At 41.3% G+C, this 19,074-nt stretch overlaps 1 protein-coding gene across 15 annotated transcripts in view; it reads left to right on the top strand.

Annotated features, from left to right (window-relative positions):
• The window catches only part of MKLN1 (muskelin 1), a 439,788-nt gene that overhangs the window by 327,085 nt on the left and 93,629 nt on the right, over positions 1-19,074 (top strand). For 14 of the 15 annotated variants that reach the window (XR_009551231.1, XR_009551232.1, XM_060196585.1 and 11 more), the window contains 2 exons: positions 3,916-4,025; positions 6,974-7,166. Coding sequence is in view for 13 of the 15 variants with exons in the window: in XM_060196585.1 (XP_060052568.1) it covers positions 3,916-4,025; positions 6,974-7,166 (303 nt within the window). In the remaining 2 variants the exon portion in view is untranslated. Of the gene's footprint in view, positions 1-3,915; positions 4,026-6,970; positions 7,167-19,074 lie in introns of those variants that run through there. The other variant, XM_016188613.2, reaches the window with a different exon arrangement.

Consider the following 19,074-nt stretch of genomic DNA (forward strand, 5'->3'; position numbering starts at 1 on the left):
CATAAATCTATGAGCTTATGCTTAAAATCACACTCTCTGACAATATCTTATATTTTTACATGATACATTTAGATCATATAGTTTTATGTATTTTGCCAGTAGGGTTGTTTCTGGTACTCTGTGTCTACAAATTCCCTTATTCTTTTGTTTGTTTTGTTAAAGAATAAGAGGGAGAGGAGGAGACAGCCACAGCACTGCTGTCCTGCACATGAAGTTTTCCCTGTGCAAGTGCTGCCATGTGATGATTGGGGGCTAGAACTGTGGTAGCTTTGCCTTGGTAAAATGTGCCCTCTCTCGGGTGAGCCGTCTCCTGGCCTCCTAGATTTTACAGTATTTTGTGTAGCTGTTTTGTTTAGTCCTACAAAATGAAATGTTTTCTCTTTTAAATAAGATTATTTCATTATTTTATAGTTATTTTCTATTAGTGATTTAATATTGATTTACAGAATTATAAAATAGCAAGGAGATAATTCCACACTGTTCCCACCACCAGTGTTCTGTGTCCCCATTCCCCTCCACTAGAAACTGTAGTAGTTCTCTCAAGGTCTTAGAAATGGCTTGACTATTATTTCTATAAATAAATAAATAAATAAATATATGTGTGTGTGTGTGTATGTATGTGTGTGTGTCCATTTTTTCTATGGTCCTGCCTTCTCTGCTCTGGAGAGGTGAGGTTCCGGGAAGCCTATTTTAGGTATATTCCTAGAGGCCCATGACTTTAGTAATTTCTACTTGAGCTTGATAACATATAAGTAGACTAAAAATATTGTCAAGGAAAATGTAGTCAGAGTTGAGACTAGAAAACTGGATTAGGGCAGAGAGTTAGCTCCCAAACTTGAAGAAAATATATAAATATATATATATATAATATATAAATGCAGTTTACCACATCAGTCTGAGCCTGGGTCTATGTATGCTCATATTTATAGCACAGGAACCCGTGTAACCTTCAAGTCCATGTCAGTCTGAGCTCACAGTCCCACTGGGAACATTCGAGGCTGCACTCATTTCAGGACCCATCTTATTCAAATGCCAGAGGAGAGTGACCCAGCCTCCCTTTGGACAACAGGACAGTCCCTACCACTGCTACTTTACAGTGAGGGCATGGTTCTGGAGAGGCCCTCAGAAGGACTGATGCTCCTGATGGAAATGACCAGTGATGGTGGAGAAGAGGGGTCCATTAGAGTGCTAGGCCCATTGTATCAAGGGGGGAATCCAAGGACCCCCTTGGCTAGGGCCCCAGATAATGGGGTGTAACAGGTAGTAATGACCAAAAGGGCCATCATTAAGTGAGCCAGGCTCTTGCTCTTTTCCAGCTTTTGTAGTCCCTCCTTTATCTGAGGAGTTATATGTTCACAGATGATAGTTCATTTGAATATTATAATAGCAGCCTGTCTTTGCTTTTTTGGTTGAAGGAACTAAGGGTAGAAGTTAAAAGTTCTATCCCAGACCCCAGAGCTAGTGATTAATGGATCAAAGACAAAGCTTTTGGGAAACGTTCTCACATTGCTTTACAATGATAGTAGATAACACTTCAAAAACGTCTGTCTGGCTGGGAGCATAGATCAGCCTGCCAGTGTCCTTGTTCAGTGGAGAAGCAATTACAGAAGCCAGACCTTTCACCTTCTGCACCCCATAATGACCCTCTAGGTCCATGCTCCCAGAGGGATAAAGAATAGGAAAGCTTTCAAGGGATGGGATGGGATACGGACCTCTGTTGGTGGGAATTGTGTGGAATAATACCCTTCTTATCTAAGGTCTTGTCAGTATTTCCATTTTATAAATAAAAAGAAAAAAGGTTTTTTTAAAAAAGCATTTGTCTTAATAACCCTATGGAATGAACTATATTACAGATGAGGAATTAAGTTATATGGTAAATGACTAGGTCAGAACCATATGCATAGTAAAACATGAACATGGGATATAAATCTACTTTTGAAAGTTGGATTCTACTCTGATATTTTTTTTGTGTACACAAGTAGACTATAAAGTCCAAGGTTCTAGAGAGTCTTCTCCCCCCCCTCATAATTCTGTAATATCAACCAAAATTGGTTGTTTCATTACAGGTATTGTATATGTATTTTTGAGTCTCTCTGACCCCAGGAGTTTATAGAAACTGATCAATAATTAGTGGCTTTATGAATTCGATGGAGAAAAAGTCTTATCTTATATTCTCTCACCTATTAGTGTATTTAGCATTTCCTTCAATCATGAATATAGGCAACAACACACAGTAGTTTGAACAATCCTCGTCACTTACTACAGCTAGAAGGTATACATACTGAGAGTGGGGAGATAGCTCACTGGCAGGGCACATACCTTGCTATGCGTGCAGCCCAGCTTTGACCTCCTGCACTGTATTGGAGGAATTGTGACATCAGAGATAGCTCTTGAGGTCTGGTGTGTCTCTTTTTTCTCTGTGTATGTGAGAAAGTGGGAAACTATGTGACACAAAAACAGACAAAAACTTTGAGTGAAGGCAGTATCATAGCACTGGCAAGATAGCTCTCCTGGAAGAGTTATCTTCTTTGCTATGTATGTTACGTGATTGAGCCCCCAGCCTGCTGCACTGGGGGGAGCTGGGATGCTCTGGTGGAAAGGTCAGACTAAAGCAGTGGGTCCCTGATGATAAACAACATCAAGTTACAAACACACAACAGTGTGGCACATATTATCATAACTTCGAAATTGTAATTACTTGACCTGCCACTAGACCTTTTTTAAATCTGTTTATAAAATTATATGTGTATATATATATATATATATATATGTGTGTGTGTGTGTATATGTGTGTGTGTTTCCTATGTGATGACTTTGTTCATTATTTTATTATTATATTTTTAATTTAATGGGTTTACTCTGTTATCCTATGTGTTTTCCTTTATGTATATAAAAGTAAGGGAGATGGGTCACAACATTAGGTAGGGCAAACTTATTCAGTGGGAGCTTCTGTCAGATGAGAAAAGACAGTAGTGTAGAATGAAGATACTGCTTACAGAAATCTAGAAGAGTGTGCAACCTGATGTGTTACCACAATCACAGCTGGATGAGGAAATTGGCACGTTGAGGTTGGGAGCCAAAGAGACATCGAATTTTAGGGTTTCTGGAGGAATTGAGGATTTACTCGAGGGAATGATTTAGATGGGAAATTTGGAACCTTTTGTTGCTTGGGTGGTTGTGTGGGCTTCTGGGTGACGCTTCAGCTCTAGCTGGGGTTGGCCTATGTTCCGTGTTTCCTTAGGAATCTAATGAAGTATTAAATCTGGGGACTGCTTTGATAGTGCCCTTTTGTGACCTCCTCTGGATGGGACATTTTCAAGGTGATTCTTAATGGGAGATGCTGTCATACATACCAAAAGAGGCCCCGGTGCTGTGGTATCACCCCGACCCCAGTCTCTATGTGTATGAAAAAAGGCAGCTCAAGAGTAGTGACATCACATAAGTGTGAGCCTGTGGCTTCACAAAAACAAATAAATGACCAAAAACATTGACTACTAAGTGGAAAATCGACATCATAATAGCTAACACATTTTTTCTTATAAACAAGTGAAATTTGCTTCATATGTAATTTTGCCTGCTTAAACATCTAGTCCTGGTTTCTGGTTCTTGTGTTTGTGTGTGGGGGGCTGGGGTGGGAGGAGGATGTGTGTGTGTGTGTGTGTAGAGGAATTTATTTTGCTATGTCTTTATAACTAAAGAAAAACCTCATGATATATTTTTATTTGCTGCTGTAGCCCCAGCACCTGGTAGTGTTAGAGGTACAGAAGGTGCCCAGAAAATTTCTTTAATAACTCTTAAGACACGTGGATAGTGATTTTTATTTTGGTAAATAATTATTTGAACCATGTTATCATGTTATTTATTTATTTCTCCTTCTTTTTCTCCCTCTGCCCATGACTGAAAAAAAAAAAAAAGTCCCACTGTTGTCCTGGGGACCCAGCTTTAATTTCAGCATCTGGTACGTTGAATTGAGCGGCATCGATGATCCTGATGTAGTACAGCCCTGTCTCAACTGGTATAGCAAGGTAGGACTGCACTTTAATATCCCAACTTTATGTTTCTGATGCCTGTAAAGGGGAGACTCTGACAACCTCTTCATTAAGAACCATTAAAACAACGTGAGTGGTAATGGTGATAGAATGATTAAAATCAGATAAGATGCATTAAGCATTTCTATTCTCCCTACTTCTAAACAGTGCTGACACTTCATTGTTACCACTCTCAGAATTAATACTCTTATTTTACAGATGAGATGGAGAGATTGAGTATTTTGCCTAAGGTCACACACAGAGTTAGTTATAAAGTATCCAGGTCTGCGAGTGGCCCAGCCAGTCTGACTCTGTAGTCAGCAATTACATTATGATAATCTGATCCTGATTTTTAAAAAAAACAACAATATTATTGATGAAAATATTGGGGCTGGGTAGTGGCGCACCTGGTTGAGTGCACACATTAAAGTGCACAAGGACTGGGGTTCAAGCCCCTGGTCCCCACCTGCAGGGGAAAGCTTCACGAGTGGTGAAGCAGGGCTGCAGGTGTCTCTCTGTCTCTCCCTATCACCCCCTTCTTTCTCAATTTCTGGCTGTCTCTAATAAATAAATATAAGAGTAAAAAAGAAAAATATTTAGCTGTAGTTTTTTTAGTGTGGCAGTTTTGATATGAAATTACTTTTATAACATCATGTTTGTGTTATACATTGTGTTTGTGTTTTATAAAGTTGGACTATTTAAGTACCTAATTTGAAATAATTTATTTGTTTTATGCTTATTAAAAATAAAACAGTGGGGGTAAGGGGTAGATACCATAATGGTTTTAATTTTTTTAAATATTTATTTAAAATTATTTATGTTGCCGTTGTTTTATTGTTATTGCAGTTATTATTGTTGTTATTGATGTTGTCATTGTTGGATAGGGCAGAGAGAAATGGAGGAGCGGAAGACAGAGAGGAGGAGAGAAAGATAGACATCTGCAGACCTCCTTCACCACCTGTGAAGCGACTCCCCTACAGGTGGGGAGCCGGGGGCTCGATCCGGGGTCCTTACGCCCCTTGCACTCTATGCCATATGCACTTAACACGCTGTGCTACTGCCCGACTCCCACCATAATGCTTTTACAAGGAGACTTCATTCCTGAGACTCCAAAGTGCCACGTTCAATCACCTGCACTACCATAAACCAGAGCTGAGCAGTGCTGTGGAAAAAAGAGACAAAAAGTGGAGCCAAGCTGTAGCGCACTGGGTTAAGTGCACATAATGCAAAGAACAAGGACCCATGTGAGGATCTTGGTTTGAGCCTCCAGCTCCCCACCTGCTGGAGGGTCTCTTCACAAGTGGTGAAGCAGGTCTGCAGTGTCTGTCTTTCTCTCCCACCCTCCCTCTGTCCTCCCCATCTCTCTCAGTTTCTCTCTGTCCTATCCAACAACAGCAGCAGCAATAACAACAATGGGAAAAAGATAGCCACTAGGAGCAGTGGATTTGTAGTGTAGGCATCAGGCTCCCTAGAGGAAAAGGAAGGAAGGATGGGAGGGAGGGAGGGAGGGAAGAAGAGAGAGAGGGAGCTAGGGATGGGAAGGAAACAGTGGTATTTAAGTTTAACATTTATTTGCTTGTTTTATTTATTTATTTATTTAGAGCCAGGACTTTGCACATGTGGTTTCACCACTTCAGGCCTCTTTTTCATTCAGATAGACAGAGGGAGGAAGAGGCACCACAGCACAGGACCTCTCTCACATGTGAGCACTTGCCATGTGTGCCAGGGCTCAAACTTGGGCCGCACTCATGACATGGCATATGCCCTGCCAGTGAGATCTCTCTTCAGTCCAGCAATTGTATTTGAATATAGTGTTCTGGGGCGGGGGCAGGGGGGTGAACTTTGCTCATTTGCCCCCTTCTCATCTCACTTTGTTTTTAATGATCTATTTTTAGGGAGAGGGAGAGATACCGAAGGCACCATTCCATCACCCTTGGAGTTCTTCCCATCTCTGGCTTGAGCACCCTTGGTGCTCTCTTAGGTTGTTGGGGATTTAGCCGGCTCCCACCTGGAAGCCTTGTGCTCTGTCCACTGAGCTGCCACCTCCTTGGCCTTGATGGTTAATAGTTACTTACAGGCTATTTGTTACAATAGGTGTAGCCTGAAAATGTAGGATGTTTTTGTTTTGTTTTGTGTTGTTGTTGTTATGCTTCCCTTTTGTTTCTGATATATATTTGTAACTTTGGCTTTTGCTTTTTTGTTTTGTTTTTGTTTGTTTGGTCAAGGAGGTAATAAAGTTTTAGTCGAATCATCTTGACCTTTGGCAAGTTATTACAACTGACTATGTTTTATTTTGCTATTTAAAAATGGAAGTTGGACCCAGGAGATAGTTCATTGGTATGAACATGCATTACTGTGCGTGATGCTGCGGGCTCAAGCCTGGCACCATGGCAGGCGCCAGAGGGCAACGTAATGCATGGTGGGCTGGTGCTGTAATACTCCCTCCCTTCTCTTTCTCTCAAAAGAAGTCACACGGCTCTGGCTATTTACTTACAGTGGTATAGCTCTGACAGTAAGTCCATGTTTCCTTTCCTGATATACTAGAAGGAAGGAAAAATGGGGCTGGGTGGTGGTGCACTTGGTTGAGCTCACATCTTACAATGAGCAAGGACCCAGGTTCGAGCCCTCGCTCTCCACCCATGGGGAAAACTTCGCAAGTGGTGAAGCGGTGCTGCCGGTGTCTGTCTGTTTCTGTCCCTCTCTATTACCCCCTTCCCTCTCGATTTCTGGCTGTTTGTATCCAATATAAATCAAGTTAGTGAAAAGGAAGATTTAAAAAGAAGGAAAAACAAAGTCGAAATAGTAAGTGCTGCTACTAGTGAGTAGAGTTAGTATAGAACTTGATACATAGTAAATGCTCCCTTGGGTATGTTGTCACTTCCTGTTTCATGAAGTCATAACTAAACAAATCTCTTCTCTTCATTCTTTCTCTTGTGTTCCAGTAGTACCGTGAACAGGAAGCCATTCGCCTTTGCCTAAAACACTTCAGGCAACACAACTATACAGAGGCCTTTGAATCACTACAAAAGAAAACCAAGATAGCTCTGGAACATCCTATGTTAACAGATTTGCATGATAAACTGGTGTTGAAGGGTGATTTTGATGCTTGTGAAGAGTTGATCGAAAAGGCTGTAAATGGTATGTTATATAAACTGAGATTAGCTATTGGGGTGATTTGAAATTTACTTAATTTTTTAAAAATGAATATAGACTTCATACTGTGCCAGCTGCTAGTTTCCTTTTAATTTCTTTATATCCTGGCAAAGTTTGTTAGCTTTTTGGATTAGGGATTTCTGCTGTGTAATACAAAGAGACAACAAACCGAAAGCAAATGGACTTGAGCTCTTCACATTTTAACATCAGAGATGTCATAGTGGGATATTATGAAAACCATGTTAGAAAAGTCTTTTAAGGGGCCAGGCGGTGGCACACCTGATTAAGTGCTCACATTACAGCATGCAAGGTCCTGGGTTCAAGTCCCTGGTCCCCACCTGCAGGGGGAAAGTTTCATGAGTGGTAAGGCATGGCTGTAGGTGTGTCTCTGCCACTTTCCCTCTCTGTCTCCCCCTTCCCTCTCAGTTGCTCTCTATTTTTATCCAATAATAAATATATATTTTTAAAAAGTCTTTTAAATGTTACTTCCAGTGGTATTTTTATTTATGTATTCTTTTGCTGATAGAAAATTCCTACTAACATTTTTTAGCTAGACAGGAGAGACACCACAACTCTGTTCTATAGTCGATGGGAGATGTCATTGACCTGTGCATGGTGCTCCCATGTGGTTCTAGGGAACCCAAACCCTCGTCCTCACACATGGTAAAATGTGTGCTTCTGCCAGATGTCCTGCCTTCTGCTTCTCAACTGTCTGATTTGCTGCCGGAGCTTTTTACTGGGGCTTTGCACCTGTGTAATTTTACTGTTTCTGGTGGGCTCTGTTTTTGTTTGTTTACTTTACAGATTGAAAGACATAGAATGAGAGACACCACAGCACTACTTCACCCTTCCTGAAGCTCTTCCTGTGCATAGAGCTCACATGTGCTGTCTGGGAGCATGGTAAACTTCTCTCTACTGATTGAACTTATCTCCCGGACTCCCAGATTGTCATTTTTTTTTTTAATTTATTTTTTATTTAAGAAAGGATAAATTAACAAAACCATAGGGTAGAAGGGGTACAACTCCACACAGTTCCCACTACCCAATCTTCATATCCCATCCCCTCCCCTGATAGCTTTCCCATTCTCTGTCCCTCTGGGAGCATGGACCCAGGGGCGTTGTGGGTTGCAGAAGGTGGAAGGTCTGGCTTCTGTAATTGCTTCCCCGCTAAACATGGACGTTGACAGGTCGGTCCATACTCCCAGTCTGCTTCTCTCTTTCCCTAATAGGGTGGGTCTCTGGGGAAGCGGAGCTCCAGGACACATTGGTGGGGTCCTCAGTCCAGGGAAGCCTGGCCGGCATCCTGATGGCATCTGGAACCTGGTGGCTGAAAAGAGAGTTAACATACAAAGCCAAACAAATTGTTGAACAATCATGGACCCAAAGCTTGGAATTGTGGAGAGGAAATGTTGGGGGGGGGTACTCACTGCAAACTCTAGTGTATTTCTGCTTTCAGGTATATATTTTGCACTTGTTTATGGATACGTGTGAACATATGCTCTCACAGAACCTGGTCTTTATCTAGGTTTTGGGACTTTGTTAGAAAATGATCCACCTGGGGTGGAATTAGAGAATGCTATGAAAGGAAAGGTCTCACCCGAGTAATGAAGCTGAAGTGTTGTCATTACACACCTGAAGTCTCTGGACACAGTCTGAGCTGAAGCATGTTGAGGTGGCAATCATTGCGTTGATTAGGTTGTGATCGACTGATGCAATATTATTTGATATGGATTGGGAGAGGCATGCGGGAAAGTGGGCCCTATCCTAAGGTTCCAGGACTGGGAGAAATATAGGCTCTATAGTGGAGATGCGAGGTTCCTGCTATCTTAGGGTTCAAAAAGACAATGGATAATTAATGTTATCATCACATTATTTGGTAATTGGGTTAATTTTGAAAAGTCCTTTTGTTAGGGTTTGCTGTATAGTACCTAGTATCTTGTAAATAGCTGTGCCACTGGTTGCCTCTGATCTACTTGGTCTAGGCTTTTGAGAGAGTCCGCATATCAAATATACAGCCTATATATTAAGAAAACTCAGTCTGTGTTTTAAAAACTTCGAGACATACAATTAATTTCCCCCTCTCATATTAATTAACCAGTGATTTATATGACTACACTTTACTAGGAGTGTACATAAACACCATTCCCACCACCAAAAGACTGTGTCCCATCCCACCCACCATCCCCTCCCCCCACCGGCCCAGGAAGCCTCATGTCTACCCCTCACCACAGGGTTTTTACTTTGGTGCCCTACTTTCAATTTAGTCAGATCCTGCTTTTAATTTCCCTTTCAGATCTTCTTTCTCAACTTCTGTTGATGAGTGGGATCATTCCATACTCATCTTTATCTTTCTGACTTAGCTCACTTAACATAATTCCTTCTAGCTCTGTCCAAGATGGGTCAGAGAAGGTGGGTTCATTGTTCTTGATGGCTGTATAGTATTCCACTGTGTATATATACCACAGCTTTCTCATCCACTCATCTGTTGTTGGGCACCTGGGTTGCTTCCAGGTTTTAGCTGTGGGTATTGCCGAACATGGCGGGCAGTTCTCTCCAAGCCAGAGAGCACTAGCTCGGGAAGAAGTACCCTCAGGCTATCCCGACATTTAGCTACTAAGAATTGTGCTGCTATGAACATAGGAGTACACACCTCTTTTGGTTAGGTGTTATGGAGTCCTTGGGGTATAACTCCAGGAGAGGAATTACTGGGTCATATGGAAGACCCATGTCTAGCCTTGTGAGAGTTTTCCAAACTGCTCTCCACAGAGGCTGTACCAATTTACATTCCCACCAGCAATGTAAAAGGGTTCCTCTGTCCCCACAGCCTCTCCAGCATTTGTTGCTGCTGTCCTTTTTGATGTATGCCATTCTTACAGGAGTGAGGTGGTATCTCAGTGTTGTCTTAATTTGCATTTCTCCGACAATCAGTGACCTAGAGCAGTTTTTCATATGTTTGTTAGCCTTTTGGATCTCCTCTGAGGTGAATGTTTTGTTCATATCCTCTGCCCATTTTTGGATGGGGTCATTTGCTTTTTTGGTGCTAAGTTTGCTGAGCTCTTTATATATTTTGGTGATTAGTTTCTTGTCTGATGTATGGCATGTGAAGAAGATCTCCCATTCTGTGAGGGGTCTCTTTGTTTGTTTAATAGTTTCTTTGGATGTGCAGAAGCTTTTCAATTTGATGTAGTCCCATTGGTTTGTTTCTGCTTTAACCTTCCTTGCAATTGGGTTTGTTTCATCAAAGATGACCTTGAGGTGTAGGTGGGAAAGTGTTCCATCAATATTTTCCTCTAAGTTTGTGGTCTAACATCCAGGTCCTTGATCCATTTGGAGTTGATTTTTGTTTCTGGTGAGATAAAGTGGTTCAGTTTCATTCTTCTGCATGTTACAACCAGTTTTCCCAGCACCATTTATTGAAGAGAGCCTCCTTCCATTTAATGCTTTGGGCCCCCTTATCAAAGATTAGATGTCCATAGATGTGGGGATTTATTTCTGGGCTTTCAGTTCTGTTCCACTGGTCTGTGTGCCTATTTTTGTTCCAGTACTGTGCTGTTTTGATGATGATGGCTTTATAATATAGTTTGAGATCTGGGAGTGTGTAATTTCACTGTTTCTGGTGGGCTCTGTTTTTGTTTGTTTACTTTACAGATTGAAAGACATAGAATGAGAGACACCACAGCACTACTTCACCCTTCCTGAAGCTCTTCCTGTGCATAGAGCTCACATATGCTGCCTGGGAGCATGGTAGACTTCTCTCTACTGGTTGAACTATCTCCCGGACTCCCAGATTGTCATTTCTTTTTAATTTTTTTTTTATTTTTCCCTTTTTGCCGCCCTTGTTGTTTATCGTCATCGTTGTTGTTGTTGTTGTTGTTGTTGTTGTTGCTGTCTTTGTTGTTGGATAGGACCGAGAGAAATCGAGAGAGGAGGGGAACACGGGGGAGAGGAAGATAGACCCCTGCAGACCTGCTTCACCGCTTGTGAAGCAAACCCCCTACAGGTGGGGATCCAGGGTCTCAAACCAGGATCCTGATGCTGGTCTGTGCACTTTCTGCCATGTGTGCTTAACCTGCTGCGACATCGCCTGGCTCCCCCAGATTGTCATTTCTTAATAGCATAGTTGATATGTATGTGTGGATGGGTGAGTGGGTGGGTGGGTGAGGTTAAGCCCAGAAATGTTAGTAGAAAGTTACAGTAAATGAGACTTATACTGAAACATGTTTCTTTTGTATATGCAATTGTTGATTTTCTTGGGTGGCCTATCATTTTTCTTTTTCTTTTTTTTACCAGAGCACTGCTTAACTCTGGTTTATGGTGGTGCAGGGGATTGAACCTAGGGCTTTGGAGCCTCCAGCATGAGAGTCTCTTTTGCAGACCCCCCCCCCAAAAAAAAATTGGCTTTGAAAAAAGTGTGGATGGTAGAATACAGTATAATTTCTCAAGATAATTATTTTGGAGGCCGACATCCCCACCCACTTGGATATTTTAGTTTTAGTATGTTCCATTATTAAAAAGAAGGAGAAGAAGAAGAAGAAGAACAACAACAACAACAACAACCTATTCCTTTGTGGAAAGGCATTCTTTTAAAAAAAAATCTTTCACAGAAGCTTTCATGGTGAACAAAGATGAGAATATTTCCTTGTCAGGCAGGGGTAGATAGCATAATGGTTATGTGAAGAGACTCTCATGCCTGAGCCTCCAAAGTCCTAGATTCAGGGCTCTGCACCACCATCAGCCAGAGTTGAGCAATTCACTAGTTTAGAAAAAAAAAAAAATGCTTGTGGTTTATACTTTTTTTTTCCACCCCTTCCATCCCCTTTCTTCCCTCCTTCCCCTTATTTCTTTTTTCAGTTTTTTGTCGCATTGTTGTCACATAAGTCCCAAAATCCTTAGTGTCTGTGGATCTAGAAGTATGTGTAGCAGGCTAGGCATCCACAGATAGCTTCATTATCTTCAGAAATACCAAATTTTTGGCCTTATCCTTGACCTCTGGAATTGACTTCAGTTACCAGTGACTGGTGTTTTATTTAATCTCCCCAAAACACTCTTTGGCAGTGGGCTTTCATCTTAGTGAACACATCCTGGTGCTGGGAGTTTGGTGTGTCCAGAGAAGGCACGAAAACCACACATGCACATACCTATGTACATCACCTTGCTCTTTGCCTCTCTCCCATTGTCTGTTCCGAGTTGTAATCCTTGTTAATATGTTGGTAATAGTGAGTACAGTGCATTCCTGAATGCTGTGTTCAGTCTAGCAGATTAGTGAACCTGTGGGGATTTGTGGGAGCCCCCAATTTATAGTCAGTCATTTAGAAATAGGAGTGCCCTGGGATTTGGAGTGTACATGCGTGTTCATTTGTGTTCCTGTGGGACTGAGCCCTTTTTTGAAAATTAATTTTTATTAGTGATTAAATAATGATTGACAGAATTGTGGTATAAGAGGGGTACAATTCCATACAATTCCTACCACCAGAGTTTCATATCCCCTCCCCTCCATTGGAAGCTTTCCTATTCTTTATCCCTCTGGGAGCATGGACCAAAGATCTTTATGGGGTGCAGAAAGTGGAAGGTCTGGCTTCTATAATTGTTTCTCCTCTGGTCATGGGCATTGGCAGGTTGATCCGTATTCCCAGCCTGTTTCTATCTTTCCCTAGTGGGATAGGACTCTGGAAAGGTGGGGTTCCAGGACACATTGGTGAAGTTGTCTGCCCAGGGAAGTCAGGTTGGTGTCATGGTGGCATCTGCAGCTTGGTTGCTAAAAAGCATTAAGACATAAAGCAGAACAATTTGTTTACTAATCAGAAACCTAAAAGTAAAGGCATAGCAGATGAGATTTGGGGTCATCATGTTGGAAAAAGCTAGTAGGTCTGTTTATTATATGTATATTACAAGGGGCCCATGACTTTACTAATTTTTGAGTGAGACCAACAACTAACATGCTGGTGGGCTAGCAATATTGTCTGGGAAGATGGTGTCAGAGTTGAGGGTAGGACTAGAAAGTTGTATAAGGGCAGAGAAAGCTTCCAAATATGGGAAAAATATATAAATGCCATTAGCTATAAACCCCATCAATCTGACCTAGGGCCCATGTCTATTCATATTTAGGACAGAAGCCTGTGTAACCTCTGTGTCCCTGTCAGTCTGAGCTCATATTCCATGGTCACAGCTAGCAACAATCTAGGCTGCACTCATTTCAGGACCAGTCTTCCTCAAGTGGTTGGACTTAGTGTGATTGAGGGAAGTGAAATAAGGATTAGATGAGGAAGGTATCTAATTCTAGGTTAGTGTGTGTGTGTGTGTGTGTGTGTGTGTGTATGTGTGTGTGTATTTGATTAAGTATCTTATGGTGTATCTTAGGTCTTTTTACTTGATTGCTGCATTTACTGAGTCACTGTAGTCTGTTGTACACTTTTACTTTAAGGTATATATGTTGACCCAGTTTCCCTTTGGAGAGTGAGGCAAATTCTAACACTGTTATTTTACATTGAAGGCAATGTCCTGTAGAGACCCACAAGCGGGGTTATAATGTTCCTGGTGGAGATGACCAGTGATGGTGGAGGGATCTGTTAGAGGTCTAGGCCCATCATGTCTATATGGGAATCCCAGAATTCCCTGAGTAGGGTCCCTGGTGATGGGGTGGCCTAGTGGTGAGCAGAAGGGCCATCATTAAAGTGTGCTGCTCTCTTGATCTCATGCAGCTTTTGTAGTCTTTACTTTATCTGACATGGTTGAACTTAGAGTGATTGAGGGAAGTGAAGTAAGGAGTAGATGAGGAGGGTATCTAGTTCTAGGTTAAAGAAATTGATTAAGTATCTTATGGTGTCTTTTTTAGGTCTTTCTACTTGCTTGCTGCACTTACTGACTCACCGTAGACTGTTGTGCACTGTTACTTTAAGGTGTATATTTTCCCCCAGCTTATGGATACATGTGCACATGTGCCTTACCTCATAGGCTCTGGTCTATATCTAGGTTCTGGTAACTTTGCTAGGAAGTGCACCACCTGAAATGGAACTAAGGAGTCTTATGAGCTAGAAAAGGTACCAAAGTATTGGAATTGGAGGGTTGACATAACAGGCCTAACCTCTGTGGACACAGTCCAGAGTAAAACATGTCGAGGTGGTACCAGTTTGCATTGATTTGGTTGAGAGAAGCATGGAGAAAAATGCCCCAGAGGTTCCAGGACTGGGAGAAATACAGGTTTTACAGAGAATAAGAAAAGTTTCTTGCTGTCTTAGAATTTAAGAAGACAATAAATGGGAGTTGTGTAGTAGCGCAATGGGTTAAGCACAAGTGGCACAAAGCAAAAGGACCAACATAAGGATCCTGGTTCGAGCCCCCGGCCCCCCACTTGTAGGTGAGTCGTTTCACAAGCGATGAAGCAGGTCTGCAGGTGTCTGTTTTTCTCTTCCCCTCCTCTTTCCATTTGTCTTATCCAACATCAACGACATCAGTAACAACAACAATAATAAAACAAGGGCAATAAAAGAGAATAAATAATTTTTTTAAAAAAAGACAATAGATAACTATTGTTACAAACAAGTTATTTTGGAACTTGATTTACTTTGAAAATTCCCTGGCTAGGATTTGCTGTACTAAAGGAGACCTTATCATGATTATAGTGTCATTTAATGCACAAATAGCATAATATCTTAGATACTGGCAAGATTGGTTACTTTCGGTCTCCTTGGTGTAAGATTACAAGTGATAATATTTCAAAAAAAGGTCATTATTAGAAATGCATTAATACTTTAAGCCCAATTTTAAAATTCAATCAGTTTATTCATTTGAAAACTGAAGTCCTTAGATGGAAGGAATATATACTCAGAACTGAAGTCTGTGTATTAAAAAGCTCAAGACATTCAATCTGTTTTCCCCTCACATATTGATTAAATAATGATTTATAAGAGTATAGGTTAACTAATAAGAGTGTATATTAACACTGTTCCCATCACCAAAAGTCTGTGTCCCTCCCCCTGCCCCCTACACTGGAGCCAAAAAAATCTACCCATCCCACCTCTACCCCCTTCCCCAGAGTTTTTAACTTTGGTGCAGTACTTCAAACTCAGGACTAAGCCCTTTAATTTGTGTGGTCTGATGCTAACTCTAGGTAGCTAGTGTCAGAATTAAATTGAACATTTGGTCAACCAGTTAGCATCAGAGAGTTAGAGAAATGGTTGGTGTGAACGAAGAACCCATACATTAATATATTTAATGTCAGAATCATTGTGAGTAAAAATAACTTAGTGTTACTGGAAGGAAACTTGATGTCTTTTTTTTGTAAAAAGAGAGAAAGAACATATACTTGTGGGGGCTGGACAGTGGCACACTCTATTGAGTGTACATATTATCTTATGCAAGGATCTGAGTTCAAGCCCCTACTTTCCACCTGCAGGAAGGAATCTTCACAAATGTTGAAGCAAGTGCTTTTTCTCTCCCTATCTCCCCCTCCTCTCTGTTTCTCACTGTCCTATCATATTTTAAAAAGGAGGAGGAGGAAAGGAAGAGACTTTCTCAGTGTTGTGCTGTCATATGTTTTAATGCTATTCTCCATTCTTACAGGGTACTCAGGTTGGATACTTTATAAATGAAGAAAACAGAACCAGTATATGAATCTAAAGTTAATTTTGAATGAATTGCCTCCAGTTCCATTGCATTATGAAAGCAAGCCTGTCTTTTCAGTCTGTACAACTGATGGTATACTTGCAAATAAATGATCACTCAGAGTATACCAGCATATATATGATAATTAGTCTCTTACCAAAACACTAAGATATCACAGGTGATAACAGCATATATTGCATATGTATGAATAGCATTTCTACAAAGGAATTCTCTGTTTTTTTTTAATCTTTTAAGAATGAGGAAGCTACAAGAAATTGTGTGTTGGGGAGGGGAGTTGTTTGTTGTTTTCAACAGGCTGGCTTCACGGGTGGGTAACAGACGACCAGGGACTCATGGTTGGGTTGTACACAGTATCTCTTTATTCATGCAGGACGCAGCACAATCTATACCAAGCTAGACTAAAACTAAAAACTACTAACAATCTTGTCCTTATAAATATACTAGCCCAGTAGGGTGGGAACAGGATGTGACGCAGAGAGGGTGGAGAGAAAAGTGACTGGTGAAAATCAGGGTGTGACAAGGAGAGGGGGCGGAGCAGGCAAGAATTCTACCACTGAACCACCAATGCCCTGGAGGGAGGGTGGTGCTTGTTAACAGAGGTTATGTAAATAGAATACAGTGTTATGTAAATAGAATGCATGGGGGATTAAACCAAATGAAACAGAAGAGGTTTTTAAAGGCAGAATTAGAAGCATACCAACAATTCCCCCTTTCTTTTTAACTAATAGCCATAGCATCAGGATTTTGGGGTGAACAGAAACCTATATCGTACAGGCGTTTTAAAAAAAAATGGCATAAGACATGGAAAACAAAATAGGTGAGTAGCAATAACCAGTGTGATGCCAAGGGGAAGGTTTCTTTCTTGCCTCAAAGGGCAAGGCCTAGCAGGCGAAAGGGCATTTCTTGCCTGTGGGAGCGCTTCGTGCCTCTGGGGACATCTCTTGCATCAAAGGGCGTTTCCTGCCTCTGTGGGCATAACCTAATAAGGAGGGAAAGTTTTCTGTCTCTGGGGACAGAGCCTGAAGGCGAGGGGACATGGTCTATAAAGTCTCAAGGCAATTGGCTGAAGTTAGTCTTTGAGAAACACAGCAGCATGTACCAGTAAGTCCGATGGAGGTGTCAGTCCAAAGTAGCTGACCACAGAAGAAAATGCCAAGGGATGAAACGCTGCATGTCTGTCTCGATGGGGAATGTCAGCCACCAGAATTCTGCTTTTCTGTAGAGAGTGATCTTTGGAGTCTGTGAATCTGTTTCTTCAGGTCGTGCCAGGTCACATCATTGGTTTCCGGGGATGTGTTCCGGGGGTGTCATTCCATCTTGTGGACGATGTCAGAGAACAGGGGTCCAAATGGATTTCCGGGAATTCCATTTGAGCAGATGCTTTTTCATGTGAAGACTTGACAGCTGAAATTCACTTACTTGTCAAACAAAACTTGTAGCAGAATAGAAGTTTACTATAATTGATAACTCCATTATAATTGGAAGTCCTTTCTAGTATGATTTTAAGTTTGTTTAAACAGTTTAAACTCAATAAAATGTGGAAAGGTAAACAGAAGAACTACGGTTAAAAGCCTCAGGCATGAGAATAATTAACATAATCATTGCACTATCTGCCCCGCCCATAACTCATACCGTTTTAGGATTAAACATTTCAGATTTATGCCAAGATGTAAAAAAAGAAATCAAAGGAGGAAAAAACAATTTTTTGGATTGTTTCTGGATGTCTCTAGAAATCATGGCTGCGTCCAGCATTTTTTTTTTTAAAGTCAATGTCTAAACAAAAATTCAGTCATTCAAATCACTCTCTTATGAAACAGATCTCACCATGTAGCATCAAGAGTTCCCAGAGGGCGTCCTAGTCCAAAAAGCTCCTTGAAATTCCATTTAGGGTGCTTCTGACTGTTCCTGCTGGATTGCTTCAGGCACCCATTTTTAAAATTGTCTTCCCATTGAAGAAAGAATCCAATCAGGAGAGTAGAACTAACCACGTGTCTCCATTCTTGGTGACTGCCAGGGTACTCGAGAATGCTCCTCAAATTAAAGTAGTCCTTCTCCATGGGAAACATTCGAGAAGAAGTCCAGAAAGTCCCAGTGGAAATCCCCATGCATATCCCAAGGTCTACGATCACGGTCATAAAGAACCAAATTGTGGCCCAGAGCAAAATATAGTCCTTTTCCTCAGGAAACATGGGAGAAGGAATCCAGAAAGTCCAAGGAGAAATCTCCGTGCATCTCCCAAGCTCTATGATTAGGGTCTCAAGAAACCAAAGTTCCCGGTCAGGGAAACAAAGTGTGGCCCAGAGCAAAATGTTCCAGAGACAGAGTAACTGTCTCATGATGAAACAGTAGAGGCTTTGTGCATAGGTAGGCAAAGTCTTCACTTATCTGGGCGTTGTGCATGTCCGGCCCCACATTGGGCGCCATATGTTGTTTTCGCCAGGCTGGCTTCACGGGTGGGTAACAGACGACCAGGGACTCATGGTTGGGTTGTACACAGTATCTCTTTATTCATGCAGGATGCAGCACAATCTATACCAAGCTAGACTAAAACTAAAAACTACTAACAATCTTGTCCTTATAAATATACTAGCCCGGTAGGGTGGCAACAGGATGTGACGCAGAGGGGGTGGAGAGAAAAGTGACTGGTGAAAATCAGGTTGTGACAAGGAGAGGGGGTGGAGCAGGCAAGAATTCTACCACTGAACCACCAATGCCCTGGAGGGAGGGTGGTGCTTGTTAACAGAGGTTATGTAAATAGAATACAGTGTTATGTAAATAGAATGCAGGGAGGATTAAACCAAATGAAACATAAGGGGTTTTTAAAAGCAGAATTAGAAGCATACCAACAGTTGTTTATTTATTTGTCCCAAATATTGTCTTTAAGGCATTTAGTATTTTGTCAGAGGAAAGAAAACAGCAAAGTCACCAGCAACTTCATGTAATTTTAGGATTGAAAGTAATTATGACTCTTCTAAGAGTTAAGAGTAACTGTTAAAACGGAATGCAACACTGATACTACAGAGGCTTAACATCACGCCTCCCCATTCTAGATTGAAACCAAATTTAGGGAAAATTGGTAGCAACTGCATTCTTGAGGCTTATAACCAAGTTTTCTTTTTGTACTTTTCAACTGGCTTGGAACACTGTTTCGTTAATAAACATTCCTTCCAGGGTTGTTCGGTCTGCTGCTGACTTCACTGATGATGATTTGTTGAACAAATAAGGAAGTAAATACTAGGAATTTTTGGCTTCTGCTCCACTGAAAACATAG

This window comes from Erinaceus europaeus, chromosome 8 (genome assembly GCF_950295315.1).
Source record: "Erinaceus europaeus chromosome 8, mEriEur2.1, whole genome shotgun sequence".
NCBI classification, from domain to species: domain Eukaryota; kingdom Metazoa; phylum Chordata; class Mammalia; order Eulipotyphla; family Erinaceidae; genus Erinaceus; species Erinaceus europaeus.